The sequence below is a fragment of the Tauraco erythrolophus genome, chromosome 2, assembly GCF_009769465.1.
Source record: "Tauraco erythrolophus isolate bTauEry1 chromosome 2, bTauEry1.pri, whole genome shotgun sequence".
Lineage (NCBI taxonomy): Eukaryota > Metazoa > Chordata > Aves > Musophagiformes > Musophagidae > Tauraco > Tauraco erythrolophus.
Genome location: NC_141466.1, coordinates 108,982,735 through 109,003,574, shown reverse-complemented (window position 1 = coordinate 109,003,574; position 20,840 = coordinate 108,982,735). Strand labels below are relative to the sequence as shown.

The window sequence follows — 20,840 nt, the reverse complement described above, 5'->3', positions numbered from 1 at the left end:
TCTGAATTGTTTTGACAGGTCTTTTAAACTAGTAGAGTTTATATATCTAAATTAGCTGGAATGTACCATTTCGTTATTATTCAGATGTGAAATAAGAATGGTTCATATTTTATATTTGCCAAAAATACTGTAAGTTAGCTTTAAGTCCAGTAACTTTCTGTGTAGTAATACAATTCGTGGGATGCCTGATGTTAACATCTCACTCTAACCTCTGTTTGCTGTTTCTAGGTCTGCAGCCATACACTAATTACAGCTTCATGCTTACTGCATGCACATCTGCTGGGTGTGCTTCTAGCCAACCACTTTCAGGTCAAACTTTACAAGCTGCTCCTCATGGTAAGGCGAAAAGACATTCTTATAGAACTGCAAAGAGATGGTCATATGGGCTTCTGTTTTCTGATGGTTTAACAAGGTGCCAAACTCCGCTATCATGCATCAAGCTATTGTGTATAAATTTGCACAAGAGAATCTGTCTCTCTTGGAGTATTTGTATCTTAACATACTCTTTATACTGACTGCCTGGCACTGCATTTCTACTTTATTTTTGTGACAATTTCCCCAAGTTCCTCTTTAAGTTGGCGAGGTTAGAATTAGCAGATGCTTATTTTTTTTTAAAGCACAAATAAATATGCAGAGACAACTGGGCATATAAAGGCTGCAGCCTTTGGCCTTGTTCTCCATTAATCTGTACCTTGTCTAGTTGGTTGCATTTGATGTAAGTTCAGAAAGTATGCTAAATTCTGTGATTCTCTCTGGCAATGTTTTATGCTTTCGTTACATTGCTGAAAGAAGCAGCACAAACTGTGGGAAAGGAAAAAAACGCCTTTACGATTCTGTCATAAAATTAAAAAAATGTCATTATGATGTTAATAGGGGTATGGCCAAAACCTCATCATATCATAGTGAGCTCAACAGAAGTGGAAATCTACTGGAGTGAACCAAAGAAACCCAATGGTCTCATTACTCAGTATGGATTATTTCGTGATGGAGAACAGATTTTCCTGGGTGGCAGTACAGATCTGAATTTCACAGATGTTAACCTGCAGCCTAACAGTAGGTAAGGCATGTTGAAGAGCTCTGGTAATATGTGAAAGATGTTCAAAATATATGTAACTGTGTTTATGAAACGTATGAATGACAGGACGAGAGGGAATGGCCTCAAGTTGCGCCAGGGGAAATTTAGGTTAGATATCAGGAAAAATTTCTTTACAGAGGGTTGTGAAGTATTGGAACAGGCTGCCCAGGGAGGTGGTGGAGTTCCTGTCCCTGGAGGTGTTTAAAAAACGTGTCGATTTGGTGTTGAGCAATATGGTTTAGGGACCCTGACAGTGCAGGGCAAATGGTTGGACTCGATGATCTTGAAGCTGTCTTCCAACCATACGATTCTATGATTCTACGAAAGATAACTTGCTCTTTTAACAAAAGAAAAATCTCTTACAGTATTACTTCATTACTGAAAAATTTCTAGAGCCTTTTTAGGAGGCTTCCAAATGTTGGAAAGCCTAAATCAAAGGACTTCTCTTTTTTTTCCTTTTCTGAGAATAGGTCATTTCAATTCGAAGAAGGGGAGGCTTTTTTCTTTCCTTGGGTGGTTGTTGGTGGCTCATCTTTTTTTTTTTTCCCTCATGGAATATACTTAGAAAAAATCAAGTCTTTATGTGGCAAACAGCACTGCACAGGGTTTATAATGTTTCTATGCATATTGATCATACCAGCTCAAAAGTAGCAGCTGCTGATATTTTCATGGAAGCCATTCTGAAATTAATTGGAACACTTTTCTGGTCAATACTTCTCTCTCTTATGTAAGCTAATGCAAATTTTAGTATTAAAATTATTATTATCATAAGTTAAGAGCTACTTTTCTCGCATTAAGAAAACTTAAAGGTGAAGATCTTCACTAATGCAGTATTCGTAGTACTCTTTGTATAGTGTATTCACTTTAAATTGGTGAAAATGGAAATATTCTATTACTGATATTCCTAAAGCTTCTAACCGTAGTGTCTACTGATCTTTTTGTGTTTGCACAGATATGTTTACCAGCTGGAAGCCAGCACTTGGGGCGGCAGCAACACTAGTGATAAATATGTTATACAAACACCAGTACGAACACCAGAGAAAATTCATGTCCCATATAATGTCACAGTAATTGATGCATATTCTATATTTCTAGCTTGGGACGTGCCAGGTAAAAATATATTTCTATGTAGTACTTTGTAACAAAATGAAAGGATGGAAAAAACAGTATATTCTGGCAGGCAGCTGAGTTATTCTGATATTTTTATTCATCATATTTGGTTTTAGTGTTTGGGTGGTTTAAATAACCAGTATCTAAAGCTGCTGTTTCCTAGAGACATTATTTTAATAATATTGACCTTTATACTTGACATGGATATTGTGAGGATTAGCTGATCAAAAATCCATATGTTAATTTGATCTTGTAAACTATTATTGAGTGCAAGTATTAAGGGAAAAAAACAAACAATTACACTGAAAATAAGTTCTCCCTTCTCTTCAGACCAACCTGAGTTATCAACAGGGAGACTTGCCAAACTTTTGAGTTGATGTTATCTCGATAGCTATCCCGATAATTAAAATGTCCAGTTGTCCTGCAGGTGCACAATGTTGAGCTGTTTTAACAAAAGGTGTAAGTGTGACACAGAGATCCTTGATAACTTTGACCTGATTGAGTAAACCTTGTCCAGCAGAGCACAATAGCATTATGTGGACATGTATAACTTGCAGGAGGGTGGGTCACCAAAAGGCCCAGAAATATTTTTCCTCTTGTTACTCTTCACCTGAACATCACCAGGTTGTCTTGGCCTGCTACAGACATAGGCTAAGAAGGAATAATTGAATAATAACATTTTTTAATATGAGAGACTGTGCCCTGTTTCATTAATACAGATCATAGCTTAAGTGATTGGTGTACTTTACAAATGTTATAAAAACGATATGCTGTAGTTATTGTGGGACAATGAAAGTGATGTAAATGGACAATTTTATATCTAGTGTAGTTCATCTCCAGCAAAGTGTTTTCCAATTTCTAGATATTCTTTTTTTCTGTTAAAGCGAGGTCAATTTTTTTTAGAAACTTCAGATGTTTGCATATTGCAATAACAACAATACGTGTTTTATCAATGAACTCAGGGAAGTTTTTGATGTCCTCCCTTTCTGATTATTTAAGATGTTCTTTCATTGCATAGCAGTCACAGTAAAGTCAATTGGCATTAAAAAAAAGTCACCTAGAAAAAGTATTTTGCCTTCAAGGCTGGGATCGCAAGTATTGTAGCAGTGCTTAGCAGCGTTCACTCTACCCATTTAAGCAATGATTAATAAATCTATAATACCCTGAGCTGTCAATCTTTTAGTTTTCAGAAGCACAAAATCCATTATAGAAATGCTATAATATATGAAAAAGATTAAAATCTTAAATTAAACTTTTACCCCTACTGCCTGAAAGGATTTAGAACCCGACAGAAGGCAGGTGAATTCAAATGGCAAATAATCTACAGTTGGTTTTATTGGAAAGTGACTCATGCTGTATTATAGTTTTGATAATAAATGTTATTTAAGGTACAAAATATTCAGCAACATTATAAATATATTTAAAACATAAGAATATACTGGAAAAGTGTGGGCTTGTGAAGAGTGGAATGTTTCCCAGAAAAGCTTGTCCTTGTTGTTCTAGACCTTTTCTTTTCCAGCTGCTTGAATTCCTGTTACTCGCAGTAGGTTACAAGCCTGCAAGGGCAATCAGGCTCCATGTAGTACATTTGGCTATGTTGCAATTACGATTGTGCGTACAAAGGTTCATGTATTCCTGGAACCACATAATTAGAGGGGTGAGGAGGAGGCTGGACATTATGGCTCTATAGGGGATACAGAGTTGATGTATTCACACAGCCATAGGAGTCATTCTCCTCAGGAAGGGGAAGGCACATGTCCTTCTTCCCAAATACTGGGACGCACCTTGAAATGTTATCTTACTTTCCTGGGTATTTGGTGACCCAGTCCCTTCCTCTCTGCCTTCCGGTTGCGGGGCCAATTATTTAAGTTTTTAAGCATGGATAAGGAGTTGTTTTTCATACAGCACCTCTGTTGAGTAGACAGAAAAGCAGAACTTGCTGCACCTCAGGGCCACTAGCTGATATTTCTTACAGGAACGGGGAGTAGTAACAGCAGAGAAATGTTATTAAATGCTATTAAATGTTACTAATGCTACTAAAAGAAACTCTGCATGCAGTAGCATAGGTATATGCAAAAGCTAGGAAATTAATTCTTGACCCTTCATAATCCTGCTTCATGCTTATTCTGAGACCTTTGGGCTCCAGGTGTTTTTTTCCCAAGAGAAAGACTGCAGGGGATGCAGGTGGAGGTTTATTTTGGAGGTTTGATCTTCCATAATGATATAAACCCCATTAACAGATTCTATGCACACAGACCTCTGGGAACAGATACGTCCACAGCTTGGTAGGATTAGCCAAAAGAATCTACAATTTTTTATCCCTGTTTATCTCATTGTGCATGGAATAACTTCTTTTTCCTGATCTATTTTTCTCTGTGTATGAATGTTTGTTTCACGATAGGCTTTATTGAGGTAATACAGTTTTTCCTTATAAACCTAGAATGCAGCTGTTACTATAAGGATTAGCAGTCTTGGCAGTCACTCTTGGAAGAGACCGTTGTTTTAATTGATAAAGTCTCCATGAAAAAAAGTGCTTTTTATTAAACAAGTTTTTATGAGAGAGTAGTTGGTCACAGTGTCTCCCTGTCTGTGGATATCAGAGGTGATTTGGCTTTCTATCTTCTTATCTACTGTAATAAATTTTGGTCAAATATTCACTTTCAGGATTAATTATGAACATCATATTACACAGACCTTCCTTCTGGATGACATAATTATAATGTTTCAACACCTGTAATGCATCTAAGTCTTATGACTTTATGGATATGTAGCGTTTAAAAAGTCCTGACTTAGCTAAATAGCAAGGTGGCCGAGTAGTGGTTAAAGCGATGGACTCAGAAAAAATATTTGACACACCTCACTCACTATGGAAAATAGACTTTATTTTCTGCAATAGAGATCTCATTATCTTCTGTTGCATTGCCTCAACACACAGACCTCAAAGGTATGGTACATTTCACTGATACACTACAGAAGGATATGTTACAATTATTATGGAACATCTATTAGTACCATGGATAGAAGCAGAAAAGCTGAATGGAAAATAAAAAAAGAAACATGAGGTAATTCTCCCAAGGCATATCCGTAAAGGTTATTGATAGGTAGGCAGGTAGCCATCCTGCATTTCAATTCATTGACAATCCCACTGGTCCTCACTAGGGCCTGACTCTTCTCGATATCTTCCTGCTGGTGATACCATGAAGGCTAAACATGCACAGAAGAGGAACCTGTCCTCTGCTCCTAGGTTACTTGCTTCATACGTTAATGATCATCTGGATTAAAATGTCTTCTTTTATCATGTTGTAACACTCTCCTTCATCCACCTCTAGGTTTGCTTATCAATTAGAAAGGAAGTTGTGTAATGTGTGGATTCCTACTTTTTTCTTCTTAGGATCAAATTTGGTATTTGAATGACATTTATTTGTCTCAGCTTCCCCAGCTAACCTGGTTTCTCCTTTATTGGTGGCCTAACAAATTGTTCTGATTTTTGCTAAGCCGATGTTTTGTTTCCTCATTTTTGTTTTCTCATGTAAATTATTGTTTGTTCCATATCACTTAGGACAAATTTTTCAAGCTCAGTGTCCAAGGTTCTGCGTCTTGAAAGCAGTCAGCAACTCCAGCTGTTACTGTCTTCAGAATCTTGTTGGGAATACTTGATACAACCAGAATGAGATACCTGGCTATTTGAAGGTTAATGTAAACACTTAATCTGAGGAAGCCGAATAGATTGATTTATTTTGTGAAGTTAAATATTAAAATACAACTTAGCTGTTTTTAAATAAAAGATATTACATTCTTATTTTACTATTTCTTGACTGTAAGTTGAACAGTCCAACTGTTTTGCTTTAATTTTGATTGGGTTTCACATCATATTAAATATTTTTTGAGCAATTGACTTCAAACAGATTTTTGGTGGCCAGTCTGTAAAACAGACTGTGGCTTTTTTCTCCCAATTCTAAGCATCTTGTGCTGCAAATTCTATTTTACAATCTACCCTAGTTTTGAAGTACACAGAGACGTCAAACTTAATTTGCAGAGTTTTGCACAGAATTGTCTATTAAATGTTATCCAAATATGCGCACAAAAAAAGCAAGGCTTAGTTTGATTGACTTGTCCCATTGCAAAATGTGCACCTGCTGTGAAATGAAGTCACAGAGAAAAAAGTGGAATAATTTAACTTTTTTATTTGTAAAGATAATCAGGGTTTTTCTGATTACATCTTAACTTCATAAATGTTAAATAACCTATCAGCATCTAGTTGTTGTAAATTATGAAAAAGAGTATTGCTGGGAATATTAACCAACTAAATCCTTGTTCTTTAGTGAACATGAAAATGCGTTATGGCAGGTTGTCATTGTGCTCATGGTAACTTTGACACCAAATAACAAAACTGCCATTTGCACTTAGGGTAAATTGGTTCACTTGTGCTTTTACGGTTCCTTTTATTCTGACATAAATTTATGAACTCTGGAACTAACCAAGTCGTGTGGTTTCCCAGCTGACTTTAACAAATATGCCTATTTCGTTTCCTTCAGTCATCAGAGCACACAAGGTAGTCATTTCAGACTGGCTACAGATGCTGAAGGCTGTTCTGGAAGAAAGGGGTTTTTGACAAGTTTCTGTGTTGTATGAGTATGTGTATTTTTTTAAATTATTTTTCAGAATATAAAGTGATCTTTTGATCTTAACGTTTGATGAATTTCATCAAATTGTAGAAAGATATCCATTGGATATTGGAAATTTTGGGGTTGTTTACTTAGGTTTATTTGTAATTTCATGTTCACTTCTTGAGAATATTTTTTCCTCCTGATCATGTTTATTATTGTTATTATTCCTAATACATTTGCAACATTTAGCAAAATTTTAACATTTTGGTTTTGGGGTGGTTTTCTTAGCATTTCTGCTGAGATATGGACCAAATGTTGGACATGGACAGGTCAATTATTTTGAAAAAAATGTCCTTTGGTACATATTGATGGCTGGATTCAGCTGCCCTTGTTTGTATTTAATATTCCTTGGGAAATCAAGCATTCGAAATAGTTCCAATTTCAAAAGTTTCTGGTGAATTTTGCCTAGAATAAATGCACTGATCAGATATACAAAAGTGAATTATGTGTCAATTTCATAAGATAGTGGGATTTTCTGGCTGAAATATCTGGTCTGTTGTCAGGAATGGAGAAGCATGGGACTTTAACTGCAATATTAAAGAAAAAGCTTCTATTTGGTATGCTGTCTACAATTTCAAGCTCTTACGTTTGGATATTCTGTTGTGTCCTTTACAGGCACTCCAATTAGGGGGTGTGTGGGTGTAGTTTACCTGTAATAATATGTATTTAATTACTGGTGTAATTATACAGTACACACTCAAGTGCTCTCTTCTGGAGCATTTCATCTTCCATATATCACAGACAAAAAAGTAGTTTTCTTTGTTGTGGAATTCGTCTGCTTCAAGATCACCTCTCAGAGGTTTACTCTGTAACATCCTGCATGACTTTAAAAGTTGCGTTTCTATTATTCCATTCTTAGTAATTAAATTTTAGTGTTTTCCTTTAAACTCTTACACTGAAAATGGAAAATTTTACAGTGAGTTTTTTGCACTTTCTGTTTCCTTCTCCCTTCACCTCTTCCAATGACTAATAGCATCTTTTTTCTTCCTGAAGCAGAGCAGTCGAATAAGATTTAAGTCATGCCTCCACTTCAGGGCTACTTTTTCAGCTTTTTAGTGTAACGGCATTTCCTTTGTCTAGCATCTAGTGAGACAGCAGTGTCTTATTTCTTTGGGATTTTTATGTCCTCTTTTTCTTCTGAGAATTATAAGAACTTGTTATTTCAAAGATTTTCTAATCTTCCAAAGTATATCAGCTATTTATAGTACCACAAAGAAACTTGAAATCTCTCTGATTTCTTGTAAACTGTTTTTTTTTTCCTTAGCTAATGTGCGTATTCACATACGTACTTAGCTAAAAAAGTCTATGTAAAAGATGCACAACAGTGGAAAAAAATGCTGATTTTAGCTTCAGGGTCATAGTATGAGTCTAGATACTTTATCAGAAAATGACCAAAACCACAATAAAAGAAAGAATGGAGTTGTTTTCCAAAGTTATGGATGGAGAGATTCTCAAGATCTGGAAAATCTCAGACCTGCTCATAGGCATCTGGTTCTTGGTACAATCACAAAGACATCTCAGTGACATCTAATGTAGATGTGTTCAAAGACAAATGTTTTTTTACTAATCAGATACATCTTGACTGATTTCAGAAAGGTACCCTGTCTCCTATTTATTTTCTTGTGGGTTTTTTGTATATTGTTGTTTCTTAAGATTGTGCCTTACATGACTGCAGAATGAAGGAAACACACTTCATAAACACTCTTCTTTGGTTATTCTTTTGGTTTTGTGAAATTTATGCATAGAACAGTCTATAGTGGACAAAAGATAAAAAGCCTACACTCCATTTCCTAATTACAAAACCAAACCAAACCAAAAAATAACACTTGAGAAGTCATGTGGGAGGAAACACGAGAAGATCCAGGAACCTCTGCCAATCATTCTGAGGACATGGCATATGGCTTAGCTTGTTCTTGTGGAAAAGCTTGTTTTTCAGCTTCTCAATAGAACTGGAAAATTAAGAATTGACAGCATGAGAAGAGGAATAGATGAGGGGAAATGTTTGAATTAAAAATAGTAAAAATTGAGGTTTGGTGTGTTTTTTTTTCAACAAAAACTAAAACCTGACAGTTTGGTTTTACATCACTTGAAATTACATGTTTCTTGGATCAAGCTAGTGTATTGTACTTTACTGGTAAAGCAAGCTAAGAACTTACACTCAGCTACTGCTGCTGGGCTAGCAAGGGATAATTTGCTGAATGGTGGCAATTCACTTTTTGATCATATGACTCTATATTCAAACAGCAGTGCTTAGTAGCTGTTGCTTCTACAAAATAAAGAAATAAAAGCTGCCTGATTCCCAATCATAAGGTCACTCCTCTTCCCAGAAGTAGCAATTGCAACACAAGTATTGACTGAAGTGAATTTTTATTTTTAACTGAGAACTGTAATGTCTGTCTTCCAGTTATGATCTGCAGATGGATTTGTTTCAGTTTATATTTAAATAGGTCTAGTTTCCAAAAGAGGCAATAGGCAAAACCTCCAGAGGGGGCTTACATTTAAAATTATATATGATGAATGCCTCTTTGAAGTTGTCTTGCACTGTTGTTAGTATTTCAGATAATCACTGGTTCTTCTCTGTTTCACAACAGGGATATTCGTTGTCAACATGCCTTTGGAATACAACATCTTACTAAATGCGAGCAGTCCCACTCTACTGGTGAAACCAGTAGGTCGTGCACATTTTGCTTTTGTCGATGGCCTAGATCCCTACACCCTGTATGAGATAAGAATACAAGCATGCCAGAATGGTATGATTTTAAAAGATTCACCTCTTTGACTGAAAGGCAATAGAGACTTTCTAAATAGATTGAACTCAGCAAAACAGATAAAATCCTATTTTCTACACTGGAGTCAAATGTTTACCTAGTAAAAAGAAAGCCTAGCACTGAATGAAGCGTTAAATATTTCTCCATGTTATATCATTAATATTTTAAATGGAGATTTAAAAAATGTATTTTAGGTAATATGTGCCATTTTATTAAAAGCTTTCACAAATAGCTTAACAATTTTTGAAAATGTGCATATAAAACAAAATCAGTTCTGTAACTGTTCACCAACAAGAAGTGGCAATCATAAAGACAGGAGAGAAGAGCCCAAATATTATCAAATTGTTCGACTTTAATGGAAATTTTCAAAATCTTATTGAAATAAGTATTTCTAAAATGACACCTTAGAACCAGTTCTCTTCTCACCTTCACTGGTGAGAATCAGGAGTAATTAATCAGCATAGTGGCAGTAATTTAAATAAGTATTTAATAATGAAATGAGGTGAAATGAGGCACCATTTCATCAGGAGCTTCTTTACTTGACATTCACTATCTTTTACTGTATTATCTGTTATTTCTAGTAGCTTATTTTAGAAATGCTTCGTCCTAAGCTCCATCTCAAAGAAAAGTTTGTGTTGATGGAAGACATATGAGAATTCTGGCACTGCAATCACAGTATGTCAGTGATGTCCAAATTGGCTGCTCCTCAGGTTCCTCTCAAAAATTCTCATTATCTTAAGCCTCTTGCACTGATACTTATCTTACTGGTCTGGGGAGATATTTTGCCCATTATGAAGACCATTGTGGGATCCCAAAGAGTTTTGTGTGGGCAGTGTAACAATTGTGACTAGACGGACAGTGTTTGAAAGGACATTTAAAGAATTTAACATGGAAAAGTATCCTTAACTTTAAATTAAATAAATCCTGAATATTATATGATAGTTTTTGTTTTATCACAAATCATGAAGTGTTTTCTTGGCTTTTGCTTTCTTGGATGATTTGCTGCTTTCATTCAGTAAATGTTGCCGTCTTATAGTTCATTTGGAAAGGATGTAATTTTTTTCATGTATTTTGAATTGTTCAAAATTACTTTTTTTTGTTGAGGACGAAACTCTCATCACTAAGAAAACTTCTGGTTTTGTAGGTGGGTGTGGAGTGGGTGGTCAAACATATTCAAGAACTGCTGAAGCACCTCCTAGAGAACTGAGCCCACCTATTGTTAAAGCAATAGGATCTGCACTTATAGAAGTAAAATGGGCACCACCTGAGAAACCAAATGGCATCATTACTAACTACTTTATTCACAGGTAAGTGCTTCTATCACCTCAGATTTTTAGTCTTACTGAATTGCTCATTTCTTTATTCCTTGATATACTAGGAGGTGAAAAAAGTGTGGAAATATATAGTAAAATATATATTACCTTTCAAAGGCTAAGGTAAGATCCTGATCTATTGATGGGCAGGTTGAGAATAAGAGTTGATACAAGAATCGTATTCCTGATCTACAAATAAAAAAGGGAGGTGAAAATATAATTGAAAAAATTCAAAGGGATGGACAAAAATGGTAAGATACATACTCTCACTGTGTTTGCCCAGACTACTAGGTACCTTCTTCAGTCCTGTCTGATAGACAATTGAGAATTTTGGAATGGAAAAAGGAGTAATTCACCATTTCTGAGATTTTTAAAACCAAAAAAAGATATCTAGATTCCTAACATAGGTTCATTTTCCAAGATAAATTATGGTCCTGTTTGCAAGTAAGTAATCTGCAGTGTAATTGCAGTGCAGCTCCATTTTATACAATCTTCCCGTTAAATTGCATCTATTTATGTTTCCTCGATGTTTATATTCAGCTGCCCTGTCTCGGTAGTTCAGTGACGCATCCTCACTCCTGATGAGGAGCTTCATAATCTCTGCATGAGGATTTTTCTGTATAGATAGCTGTGTTTAAGGAAGTATCGAAGTATCAAAGCAGCAGAACACTAATGTCTGCTGTGCCTATTGACCCTTTTAAAAAAGCTTGCTGAAGGGATCTTCTTGAATAGCTTCAGAAAGTCAGAGAACATAAAACTCAAGCCGTGTATCAGAGAGGAATTTAAACTCTGAAGTTCCTGGTTTTCTCAACTCTAAATACGTGTGGCAAACACGTGCTGGGCTGAACCTAGCCTCCCACAGAGAGTTTGGGACATTTTATTATATTAGAGCTGTGACTGGGAAGACAGGGAGTTGAATTACCTTTTGGAATCAGCAGTGATAATTAATATTAATTCACTTTTACCTTTAACACATTAGTAGTCTCTAAAAATTCCTGCTTCCTTTTGTTTGCTTTTTTTTTTTTTTAATTTTCTGACCAAAAAACACAGGCCCCTCCCCTGTATAAAGAGGAATAAAGTGTATGTTATAGCCCAAGACATGTCTTCACTCTGTTGGTTTTGTAAATAAAGCTGATGATTACTGCTGCTATTCCATGGCAGCCATAGAAAGGGAAAACAGGAAATATAATGCAGAAAGCCTGCTTCAATGAAAAATACTGTAAATTGAATTTGACAGCATTTGATGGCATTTGATTATTCCAGTCACAGCCAAACAATGATATAAAGAGTAATATGAAACAGAATGTGTTACTGCCTAGCAGACTCAAAAGCAATAAACCTTCCTCCAATGTGACACAATCACTTCACAATCATAATTGTAGCCTGTTTGATACCTCTGAGTACAGCAGAAGGGCACTGACTGACATAGATACATTTTGTTTTTTATTTAAAGTGAAATGAAAATGGCGCACTGGGGCTCCAGATACAATCGTTATATTCACCTACATAGGCATGAATCACTTGGCAGTTATTTCAGCTGAAGTTTAAATGTGCTTAGACAACAACAATATCAAATCTTTCTCAGATAGCTGCAAAAAATCAGAAATGGGATGTAAGCACATAGTTCTTTTTCATTTTGTAGCCACACATAGCCTTACATTGTTATAGCAGCAAGACTGCAGTATTTCTATGGGAGGTTATGGCATGTAATTTCTTCTTCATCATGTGCCTCTTCCTTACTGCATCACCATCAAAATAAATGCATTTAACTCAAAACCTGGAATGCTTGGGGAGCTAGTGGGTGTGCAGATCTTTGCGTTAAAATGGCAGGACTCATGCTTTCCTCCAGAACCATAAAAACACTTGCAAGTTTGTGGCCATTTTGGTAGAAAACAAAAAATTAACATGTTGGTTTATGATAAAAGAGATGGTGGCGTTTTATTTTTGATTCATATAGCAGTTTTAAACACAGATCCGAGGCTTTGAAACTTATCTAGCAAGGACCACAACTTAGAAGAGATTGTGAATGAAAAAAATCTGGTTCATGAGACAATCAACCAATCTACTTCTCTTCCCATTCATCATTACATAACATCACGGTGACAACCACAGAAATTGCTAGTCTGGAAAAATATTATTATGGAAATAGGTGATGTATTTCTTTCTGTATTTTAATAAGATATAGGTCACATCAGCTAATGGAACTGCTCTCTGTTGACCACCAGCATGCACTGTGTAGGATGCACATGAGATGACTTAAAGAAATATTGCCTGTAAAATTAAAAGTATTTGGCTGTATCTTGCTTAAGGGAGTGTCTGAATTTCTGTCAAATTGTCTATGTCGTGTTCAGTAAGATTATATTATTTGGTATAAATACATAAGTTTGTAATGTAGCTCATTAGCTGAGCAATCCTGATGGTGAAAGCGTGGCAGAAAAATCAACAGGCAATTTAAAGGCAGAGGACATGTCTCAGTGGCTGACTGTTGTGACTTGCAGTGTAGAGGCTTCTAGACCAACTCTTTAGGATTAACTCATTGCTTATCCTTAACCATGAGCTGCATCAAAGACAGCTTCCAAGGCACATATATTAGTAGATGGTTTGATATAAGAATCCTTATGGATGGATACGCCATTGAGTATAAGAACCCTTGAAGGGTTTATTTATACCTATAATTGATATAATACCTAATGTAATTAGCGTATTTCATGCAATAATCTCAAACTCCTTTTATTCTTTTTTTGTAATTAAAAATAATAATAATAAGAAAAAATTTACAAACTACATTAGTTTATATTTGTTGAATCCAAATGGTAAGTGAGGCTGCTTTGTTTAATTGGATGTGAAACTGTAGACAGGGAGCATTGTTGATGTTGCTTTTTTCCCCCCACATTGGAGAGTGTTATTCCCCAATCATTTGAATTTTATCCCAGGACCTCTCAGTGTTTCTAGAAATAACTCACTACCACTCCGGTAAGGAAAATAGCAGGCACTGCTGAAACGTGTGCTTTTGTTGCATGGTGAAAGGTAAGCAAGTGAAGAATAATTCTGGGTTGACCTGCAGGACCTTAGGGGTTCACTGAGTCTCCTTCCACATAAGAAAGCTGAGGGGTGAGTGTTACATTGAGCGTTGCTGCAGTCCTCTGCGTACAGCTCTATAGTTATCTGTCACAAAGGAGATTGTATTCTCCTCTTTATGTCATCTGGCTCAGATTGGCACTGGGGCAGGGAGAATTTGCTCTTATAAATAAAACTGTATCTGAGCATCTCTAAAATGAACGTAAGCAGCAAATCAGACTATGCAGATTAAGAAGCTGCTTCGAGCTCTTTGAAATGTTATTCTCCTTTGCAGTTCATTGTACATAAGAAACACTTCCAGTTAAATGAGCAGTTCAATCTTAAATCTTAAGACGATTGAAATCATTACAGACTGTTCAACCACTTCTGTTCAAAGTTTATTCATACATGAAGATATTCTGGGTTTTAGCACTACAGATGGAACCATTTACCTAACAATAAGTTTCATTCATTAAATATTCAGCAGTAATAAGATCTAAATACTTAACCAGACTACATTGTACCGCTTTGCTTGTGGATGAGCTTACAGTTGGTGGCATATTTGATCCTTCAGTGTGAAAAAACTGTTTATCAAGAGTTTTGAAAAATTATAAAACATAAATTTGTGTATTCATTTAAGTGCCTTAGTGCTCGGTCAGACAAGACATAATAAATGTGACTTTGTTGAACTAAAATTTACTCTCTTTTCCCTTATCTCCAGAGATTTTTAGGCATGTTTTTGAGTACACGGGGAAAAGACTATATTTTTAGGTGCAGGAGAAAGACATAGTAGCGATTCGCCTTTCAGAATTGTGTCTTGCATTAAGTCAGTGAACAGCATCTAAGGGAGAGTTCTGCATAAGGCTCAATTTTCCATTACAATAGAGCATGAGGAAGTGTACTTAAAATAGCTGATGGAATTTGGGAGTCAATGGGAAATTTTGTACCCCGACTCTTCCAGACATTTTGTTGCAAGACAGAAAATTGCTAGGGAATCTTTCCTGCCTGTTCTGCCTGCCATTTTTCACCCAGTTCTGCCAATCAATTCTCAGCATCAACACGTCTTATAATTTGCCTATTTCACTACACTAGAGACATTGTACCTCAAAACTCTTCTTTTCTTAAAATCACGCTTTAACTCTTTTAAACTAAACAGGCTAAATGACATTATATATATACTATCTCAGAGTTTTGCAAAAATTCTTTAACTTCATGTAAGAAAATAATATATTCATCCATGGCTTATATATGCATATACACAAAGGATGAATAAACAGCTGTGTACACACATGTATTCATATTTGCTTGTAAATCCCTGGGTATATATTATTACAAGCAGCTGGATTATAAGGTTTAGAAAATTCTTGCATTCTGTATTTTTAAAGTAATTCTTGGAGTTGATCTAACAGAAGAAAATCCAACAGAATTCTGTGAAATACAAATTTTCTCTTGCCAAAGAAATGTTCCTCAGCTTCTGTGTGTGTGCGTAGTGATGATGACACCCAGTAGTCAGACAAACCAATTTTACTTCTGTAAATTTGCCCTACTTGCAATAAGAGTGGCAGATAATGTAATTTGTTTTTTGTTGTTGACATGGAGGGTGAAAGTGCTTTTACGTTCTGCAAAGGCCAAGGCTCCTGTGAAGAGTAGGGGAAATACTTAAATTCATGTGCAGTACAACACAACCGTCATTGAGATTTATCACAGTGTTTAAATGTAACCAACTTAATTTCACACAAACATTTTTATGCCAAGTGAAAGAATTGATTTGATAACTCTGTTTTGAAGATGAGAGCTTGCCTTATTACAGCTGTTGTAAATTACATACTAGAAAGGATCACATTAGAAAGTGGCTGAGGATCATCTGTTATTTCCTCTGATACTTAGAATATCACCAGGTCCAACATAAGCAGATCAGTAGTAGGAATGCTATAGATACATATATATGTGTATATATATGTGTGTGTGTACATACAGATATATATACATATGTACAAAAATAAAACCTCATTGTGCTGAAAACCTGTAGAGTGAATTGTCTTCATATATCTTAAATTTACTTTTTAAAACAAAAACAGCACTGGAAAAAATACGTAGTTTATTACAGAAAGCACTACCTGTGATATTTTAATGCCTTTTTGTGGTGGAGCTGCAAATTCTGCGAAGTTTATGCACAAGCGATTACTTATTCCATTCACAAGAAGAAATGGGGTATTTATTGTAAGCAAACCGGAATTTAAAAAGTGCACGGCCTTGGTTTTGAGGGCATGATAGAATAAATCAGTCCTTGTTCACTAGGTAACATTTTTCTCAAGTAAATTGGTCATAAGTTTTCTATAAATGAGGGATCCTGAGGTGAGTATCTCCATAAATAGTTTGATTTTTCAGAAATGCTGCAAACGTACACCCATATTGTATTTCAAGTTATTACTTAGCAACTACATATGGATTTAAAATTTCACATTCTAAATTCTGGAAGTCTCATATCTGATGTGTTCTATCCTAAAAGGAAAATATGCTGTTGTATTGTTACTCTGCTACTACCAACTGTGACGGCACGCTTGTTTGACATATTTACAATATTCTTCTAGATAAAGGAGAATAATTAAATTATTGCCTCAAAATCCTCTTCTTCACTACTCAGCACCTAATACAGGTTCAGGGAAATGCTTTTAAGATGCAAAGATAGATAGGCAGTTCTTTGTGTGTGTGCAATGTATAGAAATAAGTTCTGTACTTTTCTGAGGCACAGGTTGAACTTAGAACTTCAGGATCTACTACCATGAGACTGTTAAAGTTATTTTCAATTTTAAACACATTGCCTTTGATTTAATTTCAGACGTCCTGTGGGCGATCAAGAAGAGCTGCTTTTGTTCATCTGGGCTGAAGGAGCTCTGGAATTTATTGACGCGTCTGATGCTCTGGAGCCTTTTACTCTCTATGAATATCGTGTCAGAGCTCAAAATGCTGTGGGGTCAGTGGACAGTTCGTGGGCTTCAACTCAAACTCTGGAGGCTTCCCCCTTGGGCATGGGAGCCCCTTGGGCACAAGCAACAAGTGCGTACTCAGTGTGGTTGAACTGGACCCAGCCTGCCTCTCCCAATGGTGTTATATCTCTGTATCGAGTAGTCTATCAAGAAAAACGCAACGATCCAACGTTTAGCACCCCTGCTGTTACAGCACTAACCGTAATGGTAAGAACTGGACCACAAAACCAGTTTTAAATGGCTTTTACTCTGCTTTGATCTCTGTGGTATTTTAAAATCTCATTTAACACTGATTGGAAAAGTGGCTTTTCCAATTGCCAGTAGTTTTGTTGTTTAAATTTTGTGTTTGGCCAAATGCAGACTGAAACATTTCGCATGAATATCTAATTCCTGGTAGGGTCAAGTAGGTTACTCAAAAGCATAGATGGATCATGTGTGGAGGAATTAAGCACACGCATGTAACTTTGTTGGCCTCGATCTGAAAACACTGTCCTGAGCTTTCTGTTAGACTGTCAAAATAGTTTCACAGAGTCTGAACAAAGAAAGAGAAAAATCGATCCTCCTTGTCTATAATTGTAGTTTTGTAATTCAGTTGGAATCATAAAGTGAATGAATTCGTTAGTAATTGCATAGTTCATATATGCAACACATTTGCATGTTCCCCTCATAATTCATCAGTAATAAAAGCATATCTACTTTTACTTTCGTTACATGTACTTATATTAGAGTGATACTTTACACTGCTAAAATATCTTTCACTTCAAGGGACTTTCCAAACATGAATGTCTGTAAATATTAGGTTTCTATTCAGTATGTGGAGGGATAGGTTCGGGGAAGGGTGGGTTGTTTTGGGAACTGACTAACAATGTTACATAAATCAGTGACAGAAGTGGTTATTGTTTGTGCAGATACCACTGCTCCTCCCATCTATATATTACATTCTAGTCTTTCTATAGAAAGACAGCTTATAGGTAGTTGAACTGAACTGCTCTATATTAGGATAGCTGCTGTATTTGGCTGTCTTCTGAAAATAAGTTTTAGAAAATGTTTAAGGAGATTGTAATAAAGTTGAGTTTCCTCAGCAGTGTCACCTCAATTTCGTAAACCTAGGATTTTCCCTAAATGATATTCATAGGCCATGTTTGTATTGAAACACCAGAAATCCCCAAAATTCTTAATTACCCCAATTATAAAGTATCTGTTTGACATTCAAGTAGGGTCCTAAAGAGCTTTCTCTGGAATACCTAATAGTAACCTGTAACTCCCTCAGCCAAATCTCTACATGACAAAGTGAGAGAAGTTTCCAGCTCAGTAATCTTAGGCGCTCTTGTGATCATATGGATCCAAAGCAGTTTTGTGTCTAGCTTCCTGGGAGCCTAAACAGATTAAGTTTGTAATATGTCTTTTTCTGAAAAAAGAAAAGAGGCCCTGAACTGAATGACAGGATTTTACACTTTTGGCTTTTGAAGTAGTTGCATTTGCATTGTACAGTATGCTAGATTTTAAAAAGTAGATTGATATTTTAAAGTTGTTGAACTTCAGTAGCATTTTGGTATTTAGCTCCCTTAACTTCTTTTTTTTTTTTTAAAAAAATCACAATCATAATTGTGATGAGACACCTAAGACTTCGAAACCAGTGAAATAGCAGGGCTTCTCCTAGTACTCTGCTTCAGCAGCAGGCAGTGTGTTGCTGAGCATTGGAACTGACCTGGCCAGTCATGCATTATGATGTCTTCTAAGCATGCCAACAACAACAGAAAATGTCCAAGATGGTTGTATTGTGGGTAATAAAACCTACCAAAATGGTCTTTTAAATAATGTTGCCACAGTGTGTTTCTTTAACAGCATCGGTTAAAAGCCTTTTAAATTAACAAGCTATTATTTACTGAATTAGTATTTTCCTGGCTCCAAAATCCTTTATTTTCCCCAAACACTATCCTGAATCAAAATGACATTCTGGCAGCATATGTATAGCTGTTCTACTAGCATTGCAGCGAAGCTGACTTGCATGTTTTTTGTACTGTCCTTTGTCATGAACATTTATCGATTATTATTTTGCTACCCTTTTTTTATTTTTAAATATTATACTACCCCATGGGGAGAAATCTTTCTGCACAGCTCTTCCATCAGTTGCACTCACTTTAAGCTGTTGCAACTGCATTAACTCAATAGCGTTGTTGCTGATTTATACCAAGGAGCTGAGATCTGAATCTTACCTCTTCTGAATATAGCAGAACAGCTAAAGCTTTGAATCAAAGTTATTGACACAAAGTGCACGGAGTCCTGTTATCAAATGTATCTGCAGGAGATCAGGTCAATTATCCCAGCATGCAAAAACCTGGACCCCAACTTGCAAAGTTATAACCCCTTAAAAATAGAATTTTATCATGAAATTGCTGATATACCCTTAACTGTAGCTTTGTGAATGAGATACTTTAATTAAAATGTAATTTTATTGAAGGAACTAGCATTCCAATGATTAAACTTCTGCCCCTTTAAAATATAGCTTTCAGGGGTACTAGGCTAAATCATTTAATCTCCTAAAGCATCTCTATTGGAGCTCCCTCGTGGGATACACCATTAGTCATTCTCTCACACAAGCTTCCATGTTACAAGCAAGACTTAAAGTATTAAGCCAGCAATGAGTTCAGTCCTTTATTTAATCTATTAGACTCCATTCTTATCCCATTAAATTATTCCAGAAAAAAAAAGCATTGCTAGAATCATGGTAGCCAGTCCCACCCTTGCTCTTATCGGTCGCATCCTGATAGCCTGCTGCCGGACACAAAGCTTGACCAAAACCTAAAGTAGAAATACAATCCTTGTGACACTGCAGGATATAAATTAAGCTCTTGCTAATGTCCCTACAGACTGTTCTAATTTGACAGTTTCATTTCCATCCATTTCCAGAGCCAAATAAGAAGCATCTTGTGAGTTTTCAAACTATTTGACAGACTTATCCACTCTACCTTCCCAAAATGCAGTTATTCAGTCCCCAGTTAAGGTGCATTAATCTGTATTTGAATTAATGTGTTAAAGGTATGGCTGTCCAGTACCTTAAGGTTATCGCTGACCCCTTGAAATGGTACGCTGCCTATGGAGATAAAAATGAGAACTCAGTTCTGAGAGCAAAACCTGCTGCCACTCAGATGAAAGGAGGATCTCTGCACTGTTAAAAGCAAGCGAAGTACACGTGAGCCATTTTGATGCTTCGCAGTTAAAGAGGAGTGTCACCCATTTCCTTAGCTTGTTTGGCCAGGAGTATAGTGACAGATGTTAGGTGACAGCAAGTTAAACTGACATTCTGGTTTATTTGCAGAGCAAAGTCAAGACTGGTTACAGCAGTATAAGCATCTTCTGCAATGTCTTCCCAGTTCATTTTAACCCTCTAAAACAAGAATGATATTTCGTGTCTTATTGACACATTAACATGAGACAGATGTGTTTATAGGGGAATGGATTGACAGTAAGTTCTCATTTACAGAAATCTGCATAAAGTGACTAGATTGTCAGGGCAAACTTCTTACTCTTGTGAACTTAGGGCTTAAGCTTGTGAACATAGAACGCAGAGCTGATTGCATTTTAAAGCCAGGACCTGACAAATGGCATCAAAGCATCAGACTCTAACTGTTGTATTCCAAATGTTGCTGTGAAGTAAAGCTGTGGGTAAGTTTGGATTTTTCCTTGGTAGATATTTTGTGGGTGTGTAAATGCTGTTTCTCCCTTGACAATTGTACCAAGTATTTGGTTGTTTATCATGAGTAGGAGAATTGAAAGCCCAGAAGATGAGTAAAAAATGTCAGAATAAGTAGCGGTTGGAACGTGCTTGGAGAAGGTAAAGCATCGAGAGATGAGGGTTATAA

General features: G+C 36.1%; 1 protein-coding gene across 1 annotated transcript in view; it reads left to right on the top strand.

The window, feature by feature from the left end:
* The window catches only part of USH2A (usherin), a 397,560-nt gene that overhangs the window by 328,412 nt on the left and 48,308 nt on the right, over positions 1 to 20,840 (top strand). The window contains exons 55-60 of the mRNA XM_086629442.1: positions 229 to 336; positions 874 to 1,057; positions 2,028 to 2,185; positions 9,444 to 9,602; positions 10,765 to 10,927; positions 16,830 to 17,184. Coding sequence (XP_086485568.1) covers positions 229 to 336; positions 874 to 1,057; positions 2,028 to 2,185; positions 9,444 to 9,602; positions 10,765 to 10,927; positions 16,830 to 17,184 — 1,127 coding nt within the window. The remainder of the gene's footprint in view (positions 1 to 228; positions 337 to 873; positions 1,058 to 2,027; positions 2,186 to 9,443; positions 9,603 to 10,764; positions 10,928 to 16,829; positions 17,185 to 20,840) is intronic.